The sequence below is a fragment of the Ptychodera flava genome, unplaced genomic scaffold (assembly GCF_041260155.1).
Source record: "Ptychodera flava strain L36383 unplaced genomic scaffold, AS_Pfla_20210202 Scaffold_35__1_contigs__length_1935909_pilon, whole genome shotgun sequence".
NCBI lineage: Eukaryota > Metazoa > Hemichordata > Enteropneusta > Ptychoderidae > Ptychodera > Ptychodera flava.
Window position 1 is genome coordinate 1,726,367 of NW_027248357.1, and position 19,488 is coordinate 1,745,854.

The 19,488-nt window shown below is 35.1% G+C and overlaps 1 protein-coding gene across 3 annotated transcripts in view; it reads right to left on the bottom strand.

The window, feature by feature from the left end:
- LOC139127715 (GRAM domain-containing protein 4-like) overlaps positions 1 to 19,488 on the bottom strand; it is a 137,177-nt gene that overhangs the window by 38,161 nt on the left and 79,528 nt on the right. For all 3 annotated transcript variants that reach the window (XM_070693610.1, XM_070693609.1, XM_070693611.1), the window contains exons 8-9: positions 16,166 to 16,257; positions 6,055 to 6,146 (exon numbers count right to left, since the gene is read on the bottom strand). In XM_070693610.1, coding sequence (XP_070549711.1) covers positions 6,055 to 6,146; positions 16,166 to 16,257 — 184 coding nt within the window. The remainder of the gene's footprint in view (positions 1 to 6,054; positions 6,147 to 16,165; positions 16,258 to 19,488) is intronic.

Genomic DNA, 19,488 nt, shown 5'->3' on the forward strand with positions numbered 1-19,488 from the left:
TATTAAATCTGTTTTAATTGGATCTGGGACATGTTAGAAATAGAAAAATGAAAATTCAATAATTGACATGATACTGCTACATGCCCTAAAACAAATTGATGTGCATATGTATGACATAGGTCAGTGTCCTTGTATCTACTTGAATGATATTGGTGGAAATGTGTCTGAGTTATGGCTTTGTCCATGAAAAATCATAACAAAATGGCCACCAGGCAGCCATTTTGCACTGGATTGTGAAACCAATAGACATGCACACTTATGACATAGGTCAATGTCCTTGTACCAACTTTGACTAAAATCGGTTGATATATGTCTGAATTATGGCTCCAGACATGAAAGATAGTGACAATATTACTGTTCGCTCCCATATACTGGTAGTTATCTAAACAAGCCAACAATTGTATGAAACATGGACATACATACAGACAGACTGACATACAAAGACTGGCACAGAGTGATGACATTGGCCCCCAAGTGTGCCTTGGCCCATGGAGAGTGATAAAGATATAACAAACAGCTGAATGTAATGATAAAATAGTTAAGTATAGGCCTACAGGCATTCAGGGAGAATATGTTACATCAATTTGATTAGTTTCTTTTCCTTTTCTACTTCTGTGATAATTTTTAAGACAATCAATCAATCTGCAAGGCAGTTTTTGTATTGACAAATACATGTGTATGTTATCTTTTACAAGCACACAGCAAACTGTTCTTGAGTTTTCATGAACAATATTTGACATAGACTGAAATACAGAACATGCAACCAATGTTTACATTTTGCCATACACCAGATACATGGAGAGATTTCAACATACAATCATTAACTCAGAACCCTACAGGGAAAAGTAAACATTGTTTTCTTCCATAACAGCTGGTGCATCCACATCTGGAACAACTTCCAAACTTAACCAATTACACAAGGATGATGACACAAGAGATAAAGTTAAGAAATTTAAATGTGGTGAACTTGACTATTCCTTTCAAATCCTTACCTAACTTGACATCTAAAACTAAAATACACTGCATGGTTAATTGCGTGCAAAATAAATCAGGGGTGGACCATTTCATAAAGGGGGGGGGGTGGTGTCTGGAAAATAGATGAGGTACATTACATTATCTTTTTTATCCGATCCATTGTACATTCTTTTTTTCCCCACTCTCCCACCTTTTCTTTTTGCAAACCTTCTCTGGCTGATTTTTTATAGACATTTGTTTGGAATTTTTTTCAAAATCTGCCAGCAGCCCCACCCCTCCCTCACTCTAAAAATTGAAAAAAATTTTTGAATATATTTGTTGGAAACAAAACTTTCTAAAATCACCTCAGCTATGTTTTCAAATTATATTTTTCCTGATTTCAACACCAAATACAGTTTACTATATAAAATGCTTACTAAATCACCACATTTTATACTCTTAGTTCCAGTAGGTATAAAATTACCCCCAAAAAAGTCTTTAAAATACAAAATGAAAGATATCCCGGTAAAATTGACAGTTTCACAAAGTTGCCCCAAAAGTTTAAAATTCCGGATTTCAACCTAATTTCAATATATCATATTAACAAAAACCCTAAGAATCTGTTTACTCAATATCAAAGCAATCCGACTGGTAAATTTTGAGAAACAAATTTTTTGACCAAAAATGAGAAAAATTGCCGTCAAAAAAAAAATTGCAGATTTCATCCTTATTTCAATACACCTTATTAACATAAACCCTAGGAACCTGTGCACTCAATATCAAAGTTACCAGATCAGTAGTTTTAGAAGAAAACTTTTTTGACCAAAAAAAGGCAAAAATTGACTCAAAAATAAAAACATTGTCAGTTTCAACATAACTTCGATACATTATATCGAGATTAATATTAGATACCTGTATACCAAATATCAAAGCTATCAAATCAGTAGATTTTGGATAAAAAATTTTTTATCAAAAATTGGGAAAATTGCCCCAAATTACAAATATGACAATATCAATACAATTTGTACAAGCATGACTGAAGTCATTCTGAGGAAGATGAATATTAACTTTCAGAGCAATCACACAAGCATTTTCAGAAAACAAGATTTTTTGATTAGACACAGAAAAAAATACCCTAAAATACAAACATGCAAATTTCACCCCCATTCTGCACACATAATTTAAGATACCTAAAGGAATCTGCATAATAAACTTTCATTTAGGAGGTGGAAGGAGGAGTTGAGGTTAAATGCAATTAGTTAAGTTTACTGTGTGAATGCTTCTATTATCCATGGCTTCTAAGTCACTGATATAACACTTATGACGATAGCATACTGTACTCACTTGGAGCGATATTGTCAGCTACTCAATGAGAGATTGTCTCTTTTGCCCAAGCATCAACCGTTTAAGTTAACCACCTGATATCTTGTGATGATTTATGAAGTTGTTATCAATTTCCCTGCTTTCAATAACATTTCTCTAAATCCCAGCAGGCAAATATGCTGTTACAGAAATCCAATTTCACCTGCTGTCAACTTCTAACAAGCGACCTAGCGGCCGATATAGCTCCGCTGTGTTTATGTAGAGAATAACTATTTTTGACACATGTTGATGAAGAAGGTGGAAATCTTTGATAGCTCAATGCAATGGCCAGAAAAAAATGGCTAAAATAGCTGCAAAAATACACAATTGAAGATTTCATCATACTTTGAATATATCACATCGGATCATCCCTAAGAACATGTCAATCAAAGCTATCTGATGAGTAGTTTTTTGAGAATAAAATTTTCTGACCAAAAATGGCAACAATTGCCCCAAAAAATAAAAATTGCAGATTTCATCATAATTTCAAAAGATCAAATTTAGTTCATCTATAGAAACCTGTATACCAATTTCAAAGCTGTTAGACCAGTACTTTTTGAGAAACACATTTTTTGACCAAAAATGGAAAAAATTGCCCAAAAATTCAAAATTGCAGATTTCATCATAATTTCAATAAATATCATTTAGTTCATCTGTAGAAACCTGTATACCAAATTTCAAAGCTATAAGATGAGTAGTTTCGGAAATACACATTTTTTGACCGAAAATTTCAAAAATTGCTCCAAAAATACAAAATTACAGGATTTCATCAGAAATTCAATACATATTACTTAGCTCATCTGTAGAAACCTGCATACCAAATTTCAAAGCTATCAGATCAGTACTTTTTGAGAAAGACATTTTTTGACCAAAAATGGCAAAAATTGCCCCAAAATTAAAACATAGGGCCAAAGTCCCTGAAGCTACTGTAGACATGGATACAAAATTAAGTATTTCCTGACTGTATGAAATGATCTCACTAAGGTCATCCTAGGGACATGTAAACCAAATATTAAAGCGGTCTGACCAGTGGTTTTGAAAAAAACAAGCGACTCAACAGTTGACAGAGCTCTGCTGTGTTATGTAGAGAATAACCTTTTGTGACACATGTATTGATGAAGAAGATGGATATCTTTGATAGCTCATTTCAGGATGGCCTGACCAAAAAGGGAAAAAATTCCATAAAAATACAGATTTGCATATTTCATGAGACTACATTAGTATATAATAGCAAATAAACGAGAGTTAATTACATTCTAATTAAAGTAAACAAGACTTGCTTAAATCAAGATTTACGTCATAAAAAAACAGCGTATCTGTCAGGTTATAAAGAATCTTGAGCAGGTTATCTTTTAATATCAGTATTTTCATCCTATTAACCAAGCATATTTAACTTTCAAATTAACATTGTAAGTAAGTTCTGTTGAATAAGTTGAGACAGTACGTACTCAGAGAAAGCACACTGAAGACAAATGTTTGTAACTTAAGAAGTTCAAGGTCATCAAAAGCATTATAAGGAATAATGTTACACTTTCATTGCACTGTTTACACAGATTGCAAAATTGCTATAAATAGCACGAGGAATCTTACAGCTCAGCTTTACCATAAAAACCCTATCACTTTGACCACTCTTTTAATTGACCACTCTATTTTTTTCCTCAAAAAGTAATCTTATCTTATCCTTACCAGTCAATCATAAATGGAAATTAGAACTTTCTCTATCTCCATTTATTTGACCACCCTATCATGACAAACTATTATGAGCAATTTCTTTTAGATAACATAAATGGTGGTTCAGAATATATCAAAGTTGGGATTCAGGAAAGTTGCCTTTACATGTTTTAATCCTCCAAGATGTTAAGCATTTCACTATGAACTGTCAAAAAAAGTTGAACTTTCTGATAATTCCACACTAAAATTATTTTGGCTTTGATGATTTCCTAATTAATTCAATTATTTAAAATCATATTAATTATTTTTTTCTGGGTGAATTGATAGGGTTTATACAGTACAAGAATTACATACAATATAAGTCAAATTTTGACCAAAATGACCAAAAAATTCCTTAAAAATACACATTTGCATATTTCATCACAATTTGAACAAATCTAAGTTGGGTTATCCCTAGGGACCTGTATACCAAATAACAAAGCTGTCTGACCAGCGGTTATGAAGAAGAAGATTTTTTACCAAAAACACCTTTTTTGGCATTAATTTGCCTATTTTCAACAATATCAAAAAATTAAAAAAAGTGGTTTCTCAAAATCATATTTTTCATCTACACAACAAATATCAAATCAGTAAGTACTGCGGTTCTCAAGATATTTGAGTGGACGGACGCCTCACAAACGGACATACATACATACATACATACATACATACATACATACATACACATACAGACTGACGACAGACGCCGGACGGATACCCATCCCAATAGCTTCTATAGACTATAGTCTATAGTAGCTAAAAAATTGCAGATTTCATCATAATTTCAATAAATATCATTAAGGTGATCTGCAGGAACCTATTGTGAAAATATGCATTTTTTGACTGAAAGTGGAAAAAATTGCCCAAAAATTAAAATACAAAATTGCAGATTCATCATAATTTCCATAAATATCATTTAGTTCATCTGTAGGAACCTGTTTACCAAATTTCAAACCTATCAAATGAGTAGTTTTGTAAATTTACATTATTTGACCAAAATGGCAAAAATTGCCCCAAAAGTACAAAATTACAGATTTCATCAGAAATTCAATATATATTACTTAGTTCATCTATACAAACCTGTATACCAAATTTAAAAACTATCAGACCAGCACTTTTGAGAAATACATTTTTTGACCAAAAATGGCAAAAATTGCCTTAAAAATGCAAATTTGCATATTTCTGCACAATTTGAACAAATCTGAAATAGATCATCCCTGGGGACGTATGTACCAAATATCAAAGGTATCTGACTGGTAGTTTTGAAGAAGAAGATTTTTAAAAGATTTTTTCACCAAAAATGACAAAATGCCTTAAAAATACAAATATGCAAATTTCACCATGATTTGAACAAATCTGACTGAAGTCACTCTAAGTAAACTGCATATCAAATTTCAAAGCAATCGGACAAGCGGTTTTAGAGAAGATTTTTTACCAAAAACACCAAAAAATGCCCCAAAAATACAAATATGCAAATTTCACCACGATTTGAACAAACTGAAGTGAGGTCACCCTAAGTGAACTGCATACAAAATTTCAAAGCAATTGGACTTGCTGTTTTCAGAGGAGAAGGCAACTGTTGACGGACGACGACGACGATGGAAAATCAACCTATTTGATAAGCTCCGCGTCGCTGACAGTGGAGCTAATAAAAGCACTGTACCTCATTATGAAGAACAAATTTTGATAGTTTATATATAGCTTTTTATATAATCTTTGGGTGTTGATCTCGTCTAACAATTTCATTGATTGACGACATTGTTGATCGCCCCTACCTACTGGAACATACTATTCTATGATAACATGTATAAGCCACCTCCAATTAAGGGAAAAACACATGCATAGTTAGTAAAGTAAATATGCTGAATGAAGTGATGATTACTTCAGGCATACAGTGTCATATGATACTCAGCGACAACAAGGTATTGTCTCAATTGGCAAAATCTAAACATGCTATCCAGTTTACCACACAATTTATCATATACTGTGATTTTACATTTTCCATAGATAATTACAGTTAATACTTACTTCGACATCACATAGTTTTTAGATAACCAGTACAACAATGTTCCAAGTAATACAGTGGCAAGCCATCCATGCCACACTGAATACATGTAAACCTGTCGGAGAAAAGATATAAATTATCAGTACACAGTATCACCAAAACATTCAATTGTTAATCATTGCCGACAAATTTATAATAATGTGAAGAAGTTAATAAAATATAAAATGTTACTGGTATTATCCTCAAATTTATTAGGAACAAATATGAGTTTGATATTTAAAATTTGAAAAACATCAGACACTGGAGAAGCAGACACATTGGCCCAGAAAATTCAATTATGCAAATTTCACCATTACTTGAACAATCAGCGCAGCCTAAAGGTTTCAGAGAAGATGTATTGACCAAACATGACAATTTTTTTATTATTGAAAGTTACATTTGCAAATGTTATGATTGTTTGAAGGGATAAGCATAATTGAATATACATAAAATACCGTCAAGGACAGTGTGCTCACATTCGGTTTGACTTGGGCCATTCGAGAAATATTTAAACCAGAAAAACAAAAATAACAAAAGCAAATAAGGTCTGCAACTTAGGTACTGGAGGTCATCTTTAGGAACATGCATATCAACTTCTATAGCAATGGGACAAGCAGATCCTAAATACATAAGCAAATGTCAACCACAAAAAATAGACAGAGAAGGTTTGATAAGAAGAAAAGGTGGGAGTGGGTAAAAAAATGTACAAGGGATCTGGTAAAAAAGTAATGCTACCTCATCAATCTTCTAGACCCTACCCCCTCCTGAATATCAAATGTTCTATCCCTTGGTATTACATAACACCAGATGACAGGAAATATATTTACAGCCTTGGGGATTTTTTAATTAATGCCATGAGTGTTATCATTCTAATGTAAACAGCACTTAAGTTAGTTACAGATGGTGAAATGCCTTCCACTGTGGATGGTGATTACAACATCTGGAATTATCCCGGATCCAAATTTCTCATCAGTTCTTGTATGTCTTACATAGAAAAGTTGCAAAAAATTGGTCCGCAATGAAAAAATTCACCTCAGCTTTGTTTTTGGATCAAATTTTCCTACATATTGATACCAAATATGACAAAATTATGTTCACAGCCTTCAAAACTGTCTCACAACATATCCTGGGTTGGTGTAGGTCATTTAAGGTCACAAACTGAGAAAATAAAATATACAAATTTGGGGGTTTCCTAACACTTTGAACAGAAAATGTATCTAATAACATCCCTCGGGACTTTATACCAAATTACTAAGCTTTTTCAAACAAGTAATTTTGAGATCAAGTTTTTTTGACCAAAAATGACAATATTGTCTTAAAAATACAAATTTGTATATTTCAGGACAATTTCCACATATCTAACTATTGTCATCTCTGTACGTCTGTGTACCAAATACAAAAGCTGTCTGTCCAGGGGTTTTAAAAAGAAAAGTGTTTAAGATTTTTTGACCAAAAATGACAAATTGCTCCAAAATGGTAATTTTCCAAATTTTGTCATAATTTCAACAAATTAGAAGCATAACACCCTCGCAAAGATCCAACGTAAATTTGAGAGCAATTGGGCTGGCGGTTTCAGAGAAGAATTTTTACTGAAAACGAGAAAAATCACCAAAAAATTCAGTAAAAATACAAAATTAAGGATATCTTCACAATATTCATAAAACTGTATTAGGTCATAGACCCTCGAGAAAAAAGGGACAGGCAACTGCGATAGAGAACAAAGGGTCTATGGGATTAGCAGCTTGCGATCTATCTTTGAATAATTAAGAGGTGTTAATGGGTCAGGGACTGCACAAGGTCCGGTTCATAGACACGTGCATGCGGGTATACGGTAATAATGTTTTCGGATTACAAGTTATTTCGGATTACCCGCAAGTCCATTTTTAGAAATAAAAGTGTTACAACTACTTTGAGAAGAATTCGTCAAAATGGTTTTAAAGTACTTTTTACATATTGGTAGCGAGATTCGACGCAACTAGAAGTCTGCAGGGAGTCAGTATGTTGCTGTAAAGTGACAACGTTTCGAATAGAAATCCGAAACACATACCGCTGCAGTTCCAGACTTGACAGCAGTTGACATCACAGAGTTGTTTACATTCCGCAATCGTCCGTGTATCTCCGAATTTTCCCTCGTTTTTGCAGTTTTTTAACCGTCGGAATATTTTCTGTGCGAGGAGTGCTCCATGATTCGGTAAAGTATGTATGTTAAATACTGAAATGTTGTTGTTTGAAAACTGTGAACGGCCAAATTTACGAGGACAGCGTTCAGCTTTGTGTAAATGCATGTCTACCTTACTGCTTCTGAATCCATCAACCGATGGATAGTCCCGATTTATCACGAAGTTTCTCCTGACAGCGAAAGTCAGTGTTACAAATGTATTTTCTAGTACTTTGCGGATGTAAACATGTGTAGCTTATCCGAACTTTGGTGTTTCTTTAGGCTAAAACAGTACCAAAATGTTAGAGGTCGTGTATTGAGCTCCGATGGAGTAGTCATTTGTGTGTGTTCCCTGATTTTCGTCAAATGTTGCGTGACAGATGAAATAAAGGTCAGATTTTCGTTTCGCAGGACTGGGAAGTGTAAACCTGTCTAACTTGTAAATGTTTCTTGTTATCGGTGATTTTTATGGTAGGGAATGTAAACTTATATTGTAGATATCTAGCAAGAGTTTTCTGTAGCGTCTATGGCTAATGTACACAGTTTTTATCGTCAAGTTTTTTCCCGTTGGCTTCGGCTTGAATCAAAATGTGATCTTCATCGTTACCAGAACATTCACCATGACTAGTATCAAAAAAAACTCAAAATTCTCTGTGTCATTACTCGGAACGTGCCATGCAAGAGCAAAGTGTACATATTCAGAACGTCAGTTTGATCGTTAATGAGATTCAGTGTTAAGTACGAAGTATTGTAGTCAGGGACCGCTTGGCAAATAAACTTTAATGTATTCAAAGATAGATCGCACAAAGAAACCTCAGCAGTTGCCTGTCCCGTTTTTCTCGAGGGTCTATGATTAGGTTCACCTAAGGTACTTGCACACAAATTTTCAAAGCAATCAAAACAGCGGTTCTCGAGATATAAAATCTTGACCATTTTCACATTTTGTAAGCTCATTTGCATAATTTTGGCAATGCAGACTTCATTTGAACAAAATCCCATTTATAGCCCAGGATGCATCCACACACCAAAATACCAAGCTGAAATGTGCAGCGGTTTGCGTGTTTTTGATGTTGACGGACATACTGTACATACATACATACATACATACATACATACACACATACATACAGACGCCATCGACTTCAGCTTATACGATAAACTCACATTGGTATAACCAAATGTGAGCTAAAAATTGTTACTTGATAAGTGCTTTGGGAGAAAAAGTTGTTTCACCACAAATAGAAACATTGGCAGAAAAAAGTTAGACATGTTAAAATCAGCATGATGAATGTCCTTGTTGGGCAAAACCAACCATATGTGAAGCTTTGAGATCAAGCCAATTTAGATAAACATAAAATTTTATCAAAAAAAGATAATAGTATATATGTATATTGAAATCTATCACTATTTGTACAATCAGCATTAAGTCATCTGTAGAAATGCACATCACATATTTAAATGTTATGTGACAAGTACTTTTGAAAAAGTGTGTTTTAACAATCAAGAAACCTGGTTGTTGATAAGAAAATGATAATGAAAATGACTTATTTGTATTTGACACTCCTGGATTACATAATCACAGATTATGCTTTAAAATGATATGTGTCAATCATTTCATGACTGTGTGACTTGGAAAAACTTAGCACACAGTATCACAAATCAAGACAACTGATAGTAGCTTTTCATAACAAAAATTATTTTAGACAGGAAAAATACCGCAATTATACGGTGTCGCTCACATTTGATCAGAATTGGTACATACCAGTATGGGTACCAAAGATCAACAATAAATGTTGTTTCTATCTGTTCAGAGCAGGAAAATTCTACGTTGATGTTATGACCATGATTTCTGCACAGTACAACCAGAAACAACAAGAAATATTTAAACCAGAAATAAAACAAGAATGACAAAAGTTGGACATACTGCTAAAGAGAAATAGATGTTTTGATTAAAAAAGAGCAAAAATGTCCTAAAAACACCAATAGTGAAATTTCACCACAGTTTTTGCAAACAGCTTCTCAGCTTGTCAAAAGATGATATGCAACATTTCCCGAAATCTATCAGCATATAAATCACTAGGCCAGATGTATGTTGTAGTTACAGCACGCAATCTTATTTGCGCTAGTGATATGGATGTACATTGTATCCTAAGACAGCGTCGAACTAAAAACAAATTATAAATCTGAAAATTTACTCAGAAAAAAAAATTAGCACAGCTTGTCTCATTTGGAAATTTTTTAAAGAAATTTACAATTGTAAAAAAAAAATGTTCACAATTTCATTGTGACACCCCCTTCCAAGATCTAATGGTCCGTCCCTTAGTTTGAGCAGGTTTGTTAATATGTAACAGTTCATAACAATGACAGGAAATGACTCAGGGTCAGTGGAGTATCCTGTTTCAGTCATTGGCATGCCACCACTCCTGAACATTTGCAGAATTTCCCTTTTTCTTACCTAATTGCACATTTTTGACACTGACATGTTCATTTGAACAACGTCACATCTCAACCCCTGCATCTACCTGTACACCAAATACTAAGATGGTAGCTTAGGCGGTGTGGGAGCTTTTGCGTGTGACGGACATACATCCGCACATACATACCCACATACAGACATACAGATGCCACCGACTCACCATATAAGCTCTTTTTGGTATTTATATAAATACCAAATATGAGCTAAAAATCTGAATGAATGCGAGGAATTTAAGGTGGCGGTAAAGGCTAGAGCGTCAGTTATAAACTCAATAAAACTATTAAACATAAAGTAGTCAACATTCTCTGTGGAATAAAAAGAACTAGACATTTGGGGTCATAGGCATTGCAGAGTTATAGCCCGTTGAAACTTCTGAAAAACTGACCAACTAAGAGGAAGTTGGGAGTCTTTAGTGTATTAACTATGGTAGAGGTCCCCTAGCTTTTAAAAAAATGTTTGAAAAGGGAAAGTCATTATTTGCTGTTTTTCAGGAAATTTTGACATGGCAGTGCTTGCATTCAGAATGCGTGACTGCTATTGTAAATGCATTTTTAGATTCTTTGAGTGTCAAAGAGGTGTCAAAAGTGAGATTAACCAAAAAGACTGCTCTGTGACTTCAAAAGAGGGGTGCAAATATGGCTTGTTTTCAACATTTTTGACAGAATCACAGTTTTCGTACATAATTTTATACCAATTTAATCCAACCTTTGAAATGAGATATGGACATGGAATTTTTACAGCCTATTAACAAGGTTACAGATAAGATTTGTACGGCACAATTTTCCTGTATTTGAAGTACTTTTTGAAAAATCACATTTTGAAATTTGAAAGAATTTTTTAATAATTTTTTGATATGTTAACCCATGTAAAATCATAAAAACAAATTTTATCTACAAATCCTGCCGTAAAAATCTTACAATTAATAGTGTCAACATATTTATAACTAATTTGGTAATATTAATACTATCCAATTATTATTAATGTAAAAAATATGAAAAATTAAATTTTAATATTGATTGGTGTCATATTTCAAAATCATGGCTACAAATATACAATTTTTATATTCTTTGGAGAAAGTATTAACTAAGGGAGTTATCCTGAAAATTTGAACTAAATATCTTGATTCTAACACTTGAAACTTTCATTAACTCTGAGAAAAGAATTGGTGCAAAAATAGCCTTTACCGCTACCTTAAGGGCCATGTAAGAAAACTTGAACATTTTCAGAAACAACATGTAAATATACCAAAAATGACCCTAAAAAGAAAAGAAACAACTACCTGATAATTCTAGCGAGTAAGATTAATGTAACTGCCACAAGAATACAAACCGAATTTTTTTTGTAGAGATAGAAGGAATGAAAATCTACAAAGTTACATATGCTTATTTGTTTAAATCTCTATGATTAATATTCCCTTTCCCTTCTCACACTACATTTATGATACATTTCTACAAGAATCTCTAGACAAAACTTGTTCAGCAGTATCCTGGTCACATTTAAGGACTCTCTAAGACTTTCAGGATATATATTTGCAACCTGTTATGTCTTCAACAATTTTGACTTGAATGATGGTCAAAAGCGATGTACATACATACAGACATAAGAACTGACACTAGCTTTTCTCACATTCCTGGCCACTGGGAGTGCGGGATTGACAGTGTGGGAAAAATCGATCCCACACTCTCAGAAACCGTCCCACACTCTGCAGTAAATATTACACGAGCTCTGATTGGATGATAAACAGTCTGTTTTGTTCCACGCGCAAAATGTTATCCAATGGCACGACGAATAACACACAGACCAGAACTACAAAGTAAGCAGGTCAAAGTACAGTGGCGGACGACAGACTTGTCACGATTTTGGATAATGTTGTACATGTCCAATGTGAATTTAAAGCCCCAGTATTTGTAACTTTTAACAATTTTTTTCATATTTTTGATTAAAATGACATCCTCAGTATGTGAAAGTAGACCATAATTAATACTGAATCGCATGGTTTGCATGCCTAGCCCGCCTCACGATTAACAGTAAAAGGAGTGAAAAATGACTTCTTGTCCGGACCAGAAGTCAGCTTTGTTGACACACGAAACGAAACGTAATCACACCACCGCGCATGCTCAACCACATCTACGCAAGTTTTACTGTGGCGTCCGTAGAAAGCATACGCTCTTCGAAAAGGTCTGGTCCATCGAAACTGGAGACTCAGCTAAAAACGCGCGAAAGTTGGGTGAAATACCGGAAAGATATAAATATGTAAGTGTTTACAGATTGTTCCGACTATAATGAGCCGTGCAAACAAACGTCTTGAACAGCTAAACTAAAGACGGAGGCAGTCGATTGTAAGCTTCATCATGCAAGCACTGCACGTGTGACCCCGGGTTGTGACCGATGGTACGGAGATCAAGTTTGCTGAATGAATTGAGAGAGAACAACATATATGAATAAAATTACACTAATAAAAATTCAACACTTCACCATTGTAATCATTGAACTAGTCGTTTCTTCCATTATGGAGTATAATGAAAATTTCGTTGAATAATAGTTAAATAAATGACGGGACTGATTCTGCCCGTCTACTCAAACGAAGTTTTGTGTACGGCCAGGCTACGCTGCAGGCAACACCTGCAGGCAACACAGCCTATCAACTTCGCATATCGTTGCCGTACGGCGTAATTGAAAACGCTCAGAAAGGAAAAATTATATCTTGAATGCAGTACAAAAGTCTTACTTATTAAATTTAAAAGTATTTCAAAATAATATCGAACGTAACGGGTATCTAATCCTCACAAGGACTACAGTAGTACAATTATCGGCTAGCTGCGATGCGATGGAGCTCCAGGCATTGTAGAGTTCGATCACAAGAGAGATCCCGGCCTCACTGCAAAGTCGTCCCCTGCGCACCCGGCCCGACAGCAAACTAACCTCTTGGTTTGATTCTGTTGTTTATATATTTTTTGTATAAAGTTCATGATACATATATCTGACTTTCACAACTGTACAATTTGCTTAGGACTGTGAGTTTGGCTGTAGTCTACAGACGATCGGATGGAGCTAAGGCAGGCCCAAATTTGCATGGACAATGCCCGGGACAATTACAGACGCAGCTCGATGAGAAAGTCATTCACATGAAGTGATCAATACAAAACTTTACTAGTAAACATCACTGGTTCCGAAAATTTATGATCAACGGTTCTGACCTACGGATTTTACACTGCGACGTTGTTTTTTTGTGTATTTGGCCGGCTACTAGTCCTGTAAGGCTGTACTACATGGAGGTAGTAGACTGTACAAGTGCAGCGGGCGGCCGGGCCGAGATTGGTGTGGGGCCTGCAACAAGGTAAAATTGACAGCGTCCATTGCAGAATGCCCGCGTGTTATCCTTTCTCGTTTGGGAGGAAATTTACCGCTGTATTCAGAATGCCTTTTTACCAGTGTAAAAGCTCAGTAACTGATGCATCAAGAGCCAAGAGTCTGTAAATTTCTTAGCAGTAGCTCCATTGTCTTTTTCTAAATTTTCGCTGAGATACAGCAGTGCGTATACTGGTCCCGATCGTTTTTGACTCAGGCGTTCACAGCTGTTTAGGGAGCCGTCATTATTTACGATCTGGGGGTCGGAGTAATTACATTAGAAACTCCGAAATTTTGAGTCACACCCCAGCCAACCATGATGACTTTGAGTAACCCCCTTTCTAACAGAAAGTTTGGCTTACCTGAGCCCACGTAACAATATGTAGATATAAAAGCTCACCTAATAAGCAGTCTCCGACCATATAGTATTGCTAAATTTGGATGGGTAGCATGTCATTATGGTATGGTTAAATGTCCAAATGGTTGTTGAACTCAAGTCAAATAAAATATACATTTCTATGATAATATAAAGGATGAATTCACAACAGTTCAGTTTTGTCCTAGATCCGGTGCACTTACAGTGATATCTGTCGAGAACATTTCTCCATGAACCAGCCTCTCCTTCCAACCCTGGTAACGGACTGCAGAAAACTACTGTGTGACATCATCATCACCAGTGTTGATCCTCATCTTTACTGTCGCTGGTGCCATTGGGGCATTGCGTACATGAACAACGATATCATTCTCATCGTCACTATCTTCTCTTTCATAATAAGTATTGCTAGTAGTAGCACCTACTTGTAGTTTTTTGCCTTCCTTCATCTAGTTGATATTTATTTGTACTGTTAGAGTATTTATTTTCTTTTTATTTAATATGTATCAGAGTACAATATATATAATCAACTAATCATTATTTCATTGAGGACAGAGTAAGACAAAGAAAAAACATTTTGAGCACCCCCTTATAACTTTAAATTTTTGAATGACCCCCGGGTCGTAAATACTGACGATTCCCTTACTTGCCGCCAAAGGCCATCGCGTTCACTGCATTCGACTGCTTACCATACATTGCCAAACTATGTTGCTTCGATTTCGCAATCACCTTGCCTCTAAAGCGACAATCAGCTGAAATTTATTACTTCAAGTTACTCAATTTTGATAGGTATTTGCCTACAGAAGTGAGCCAAGTGTATATAGTGTCGTCTTGATTTTACATCGCACATCGGTACCCGGAGTTCTGAGTGACCAACTGCAGGGTGCGCATCGGTGCACTGCCGACTGCAGTTTGAATAATCCGTATATATCGCACACTGTACCAGAATAGAATGTCAGCCTCCTCTGCCAAAGTTCTGTATCCTCTGAAATACAGTAGCAGTACGTATTTGAACGGAGAAGAACAAAATAAAACCATTCGCAGGTCATTCAGCCGGCGACCATGGGCGATTACCCGGGCAGTGTAGCGTGGCATGGCAAGGCCCCAGGAATGTTGCAGGCTCGATGATGTCATCAGTATCGGCGTTCTCGATCACGTGCACAGCCTACAAGTTGTCAACAAACCCGCGCGGCAATCCAACTCGATCGGGCAATATTTAGCGTTTGTATGTCACTACAGGAGCACAAATTTGGCTTATTTCTTTACTGAACAACATTTGACGATGGATGTAAGAGAATAATATGTAATTTCGGACATAAAAAAAGGTTTAAAAGTTACAAATACTGGGGCTTTAAAGCATTTTGAGGTCATGTGAGAAAAAGAATCTCACACATCAAGGACCTGGGATCAGATTTCTCACACTCGTTGGGGATATTTTGTCTCACACGAGCCGCAGGCGAGTGTGAGACAAAATATCCCCAACTCGTGTGAGAAATCTGATCCCAGGTCCTTGGGGGTGTGAGATTCTATTATTCCCACCTATCAGATATTGCTTTCCATTGTCTTATGTATATGACAAAAATGACAGGTAAAATTACGATGTCCAAAAAGTTATAAAACTATAACATGGTCTCTGCATAAAGTTTCTCTCCAACTTTTATTGTATGGCATATCAAAGCAAGAAAATGGAATATAAGCAATTTGGGCATTACCAGTAAAGATCTTGTGGGATACACTTACACTGAAAAACAGAAGTGATGTAATGGGTGCTCTCCATCGTAGTATGACACCAATAACTTTAATAAAGTTTAGTATTGGCTTTGTACATGTGCCTGCAAAGAACATGATGAGAAATGTCTTGATTATTAATAACATTAAGTCATGGAATTCAGGCATCAGGTTTTTAATCTAAATGTAGTTTTACAATTATGAATGGTGATTCAGTTGCTAATAGGTAAAGATTTTAAACTAAAGTATGTGAAATACTGGTATGAAACTCTAAATTTCAGATGTTTTATATTACTGTAACATCAACAGTTAGTTTTCCTCTAACAAAGTAGTTTTCCCAGTGAAAGATATTTTTCAACATGAGTATGTTTGTCAGGACACTTTTCTGAATATGATGTAAATTAGTGTTTTTGAATGTTCACATACATCTGTGCCGATTGCCATTGCTTGCAGCGTACATCATTGGTGGCCCACTTTGCCTGAATACTAACATTTAACCACAACTCAACTACTTTACAATTTTTTACCAATATTTACACTTATTTTGCTCATTTGCATGAAGTCATATAAGTCACATGATCAGCTTGGCTTGAACAAACTCAGATCTGAAACCCAGTAGGACTATTTTTACAAAATTTCAACGTCTAGGTTTGGTAGTTTAAGTGTCTAAAAACAATCACTTCTGGATTTAAGCTCATTTGTATATTTTTCAGGCTATGACATTTACATTTTTAACATTTTATTGTTGACCCACAGTGCATGCGCACAACAAATTTGAAGCTTACAGGTATATGTGCCACTCTTTCCAAGACAAGCGACCTAGCGGCCGATATAGCTCCGCTGTGTTTATGTAGAGAGTAACTATTTTTGACACATGTTGATGAAGAAGGTGGAAATCTTTGATAGCTCAATGCAATGGCCAGAAAAAAGTGGCTAAAATAAGCTGCAAAAATACACAATTTCATCATACTTTGAATATATCACATCGGATCATCCCTAAGAACATGTCAACCAAAGCTATCCGATGAGTAGTTTTTTTGAGAATGAAATTTTCTGACCAAAAATGGCAACATTGCCCCAAAAATACAAAATTACAGATTTCATCAGAAATTCAATATATATTACTTAGCTCATCTGTAGAAACCTGTATACCAAATTTCAAAGCTATCAGAACAGTACTTTTTGAGAAACACACTTTTTGACCAAAAATGGCAAAAATTGCCCCCAAATTACAAAATTACTGATTTCATCATAATTTCAATAAATATCATTAAAGGTGATCTGTAGGAACCTGTATACCAAATTGCAAAGCTATCAGATGAGTAGTTTTGGAAATACACACTTTTTGACCAAAAATGGAAAAAATTAACCCAAAATTACAAAATTGCAGATTCCATCATAATTTCAATAAATATCATTAAGTTTATCTGTAGGAACCTGTATACCAAATTTCAAAGCTATCAGATGAGCAGTTTTGGAAATACACATTTTTGACCAAAAATGGCATAAATTGCCCCAAAAATACAAAATTACAGATTTCATCAGAAATTCAATATATATTACTAAGTTCATCTATAGAAACCTGTATACCAAATTTCAAAACTATCAGACCAGTACTTTTTGAAAAAAACATTTTTTGACCAAAAATGGCAAAAATTGTCTTAAAAATGCAAATTTGCATATTTCTGCACAATTTGAACAAATCTGAAATAGATCATCCCTAGGGACATATGTACCAAATATCAAAGCTATCTGACCAGTAGTTTTGAAGAAGAAGATTTTTAAAGATTTTTTTACCAAAAATGACAAAAATTGCCTTAAAAATACAAATATGCAAATTTCACCAAGATTTGAACAAATCTGACTGTAGTCACCCTAAGTAAACTGCATATTAAATTTAAAAGCAATCGGACAAGCGGTTTCAGAGAAGAAGATTTTTTTACAAAAAACAGCAGAAAATGCCCCAAAAATACAAATATGCAAATATCACCACAATTTGAACAAACTTAAGTGAGGTCACCCCAAGTGAACTGCATACAAAATTTCAAAGCAATTGGACTTGCGGTTTCAGAGGAGAAGGCAATTGTTGACGGACGACGACGGAAAATCAACCTATTTGATAAGCTCCGCGTCGCTGACAGCGGAGCTAAAAAGTGAATGGACAGACAGAATTATATGCTTAGAGGTTATTACCCAATATTGCCTGTTCCTGTGTTGTATTTGCATGAGTGCCATTTGTGCTGCATAAGACACTCGACTTTGTCCAGTGTCTGACACAGCACAAATGACACGAACACAAAGAACAGGCGGTATTAGGTAATAACCGATTTATCACATACCCATGCCCAGAATTTTACTAATAGTACGAAAAACCTTAAATTTTGAGGCTTTACTTTTGATTATATCAAAATATATGAGTGAACAGGCTTCATTTATAAACTACACCAAGAAGTCAACATCACGCACGACATCACTGCAAGTCCTCCATGAATCCCTAGAAGAAAGACACTGGGATTCAAAATCATCATACAGGAGGAACTTTTTAAAATGCATTATGCACAATTGTAACCGATCAAAAACTGTCCTCTGCTTTAAATCTCTCCTGATTTTGATAGTGATCAATCCTCGAACGGCACAGAGAGGGGCCGTCATTTTGTTTTTGTACACTGAGAGTTGCCATGTCAACAGGCGTCACACATGTGTGATATTGCTGTCATGTCACGCGCTCACTACCAGTTCCGAGGTAGACCGTGCCGTGTGAACAGCAAAATGTTTGCTAGAGCTTGTCTAAAAAAATACAAAGAACTCTTTAACAGAAAATAGTGACAATGTCACTGTTTGCTCCCATATAGTTATTAAAACAAGCCAACAATTTTATGAAACATGGACATACACTCAGACAGACTGACATACGGTACACAGACTGGCACAGAGTGATGACATTGGCCCCAAGTGTGCCTTGGCCCATGGAGAATGATAAAGGTATAACAAACTGCTGAATGTAATGATAAAATAGTTAAGTATAGGTGAACAGACACTCAGGGTGAATATGTTACATCAATTTGATTAGTTTCTTTTCTTTTCTACTTCTGTGATAATTTTTAAGACAATCAATCTGCAAGGAAGTTTATGTATTGACAAATTTTTACAAGCACACAGCAAACTGTTCTTGAGTTTTCATGAACAATATTTAACATAGACTGAAATATATAACATGCAACCAATGTTTATATTCTGCCCATACACCAGATACATGGAGAGATTTCAACATACAATCATTAACTCAGAAACCCTACAGGGAAAAGTAAACATTGTTTTCTTCCAGTACAACTGGT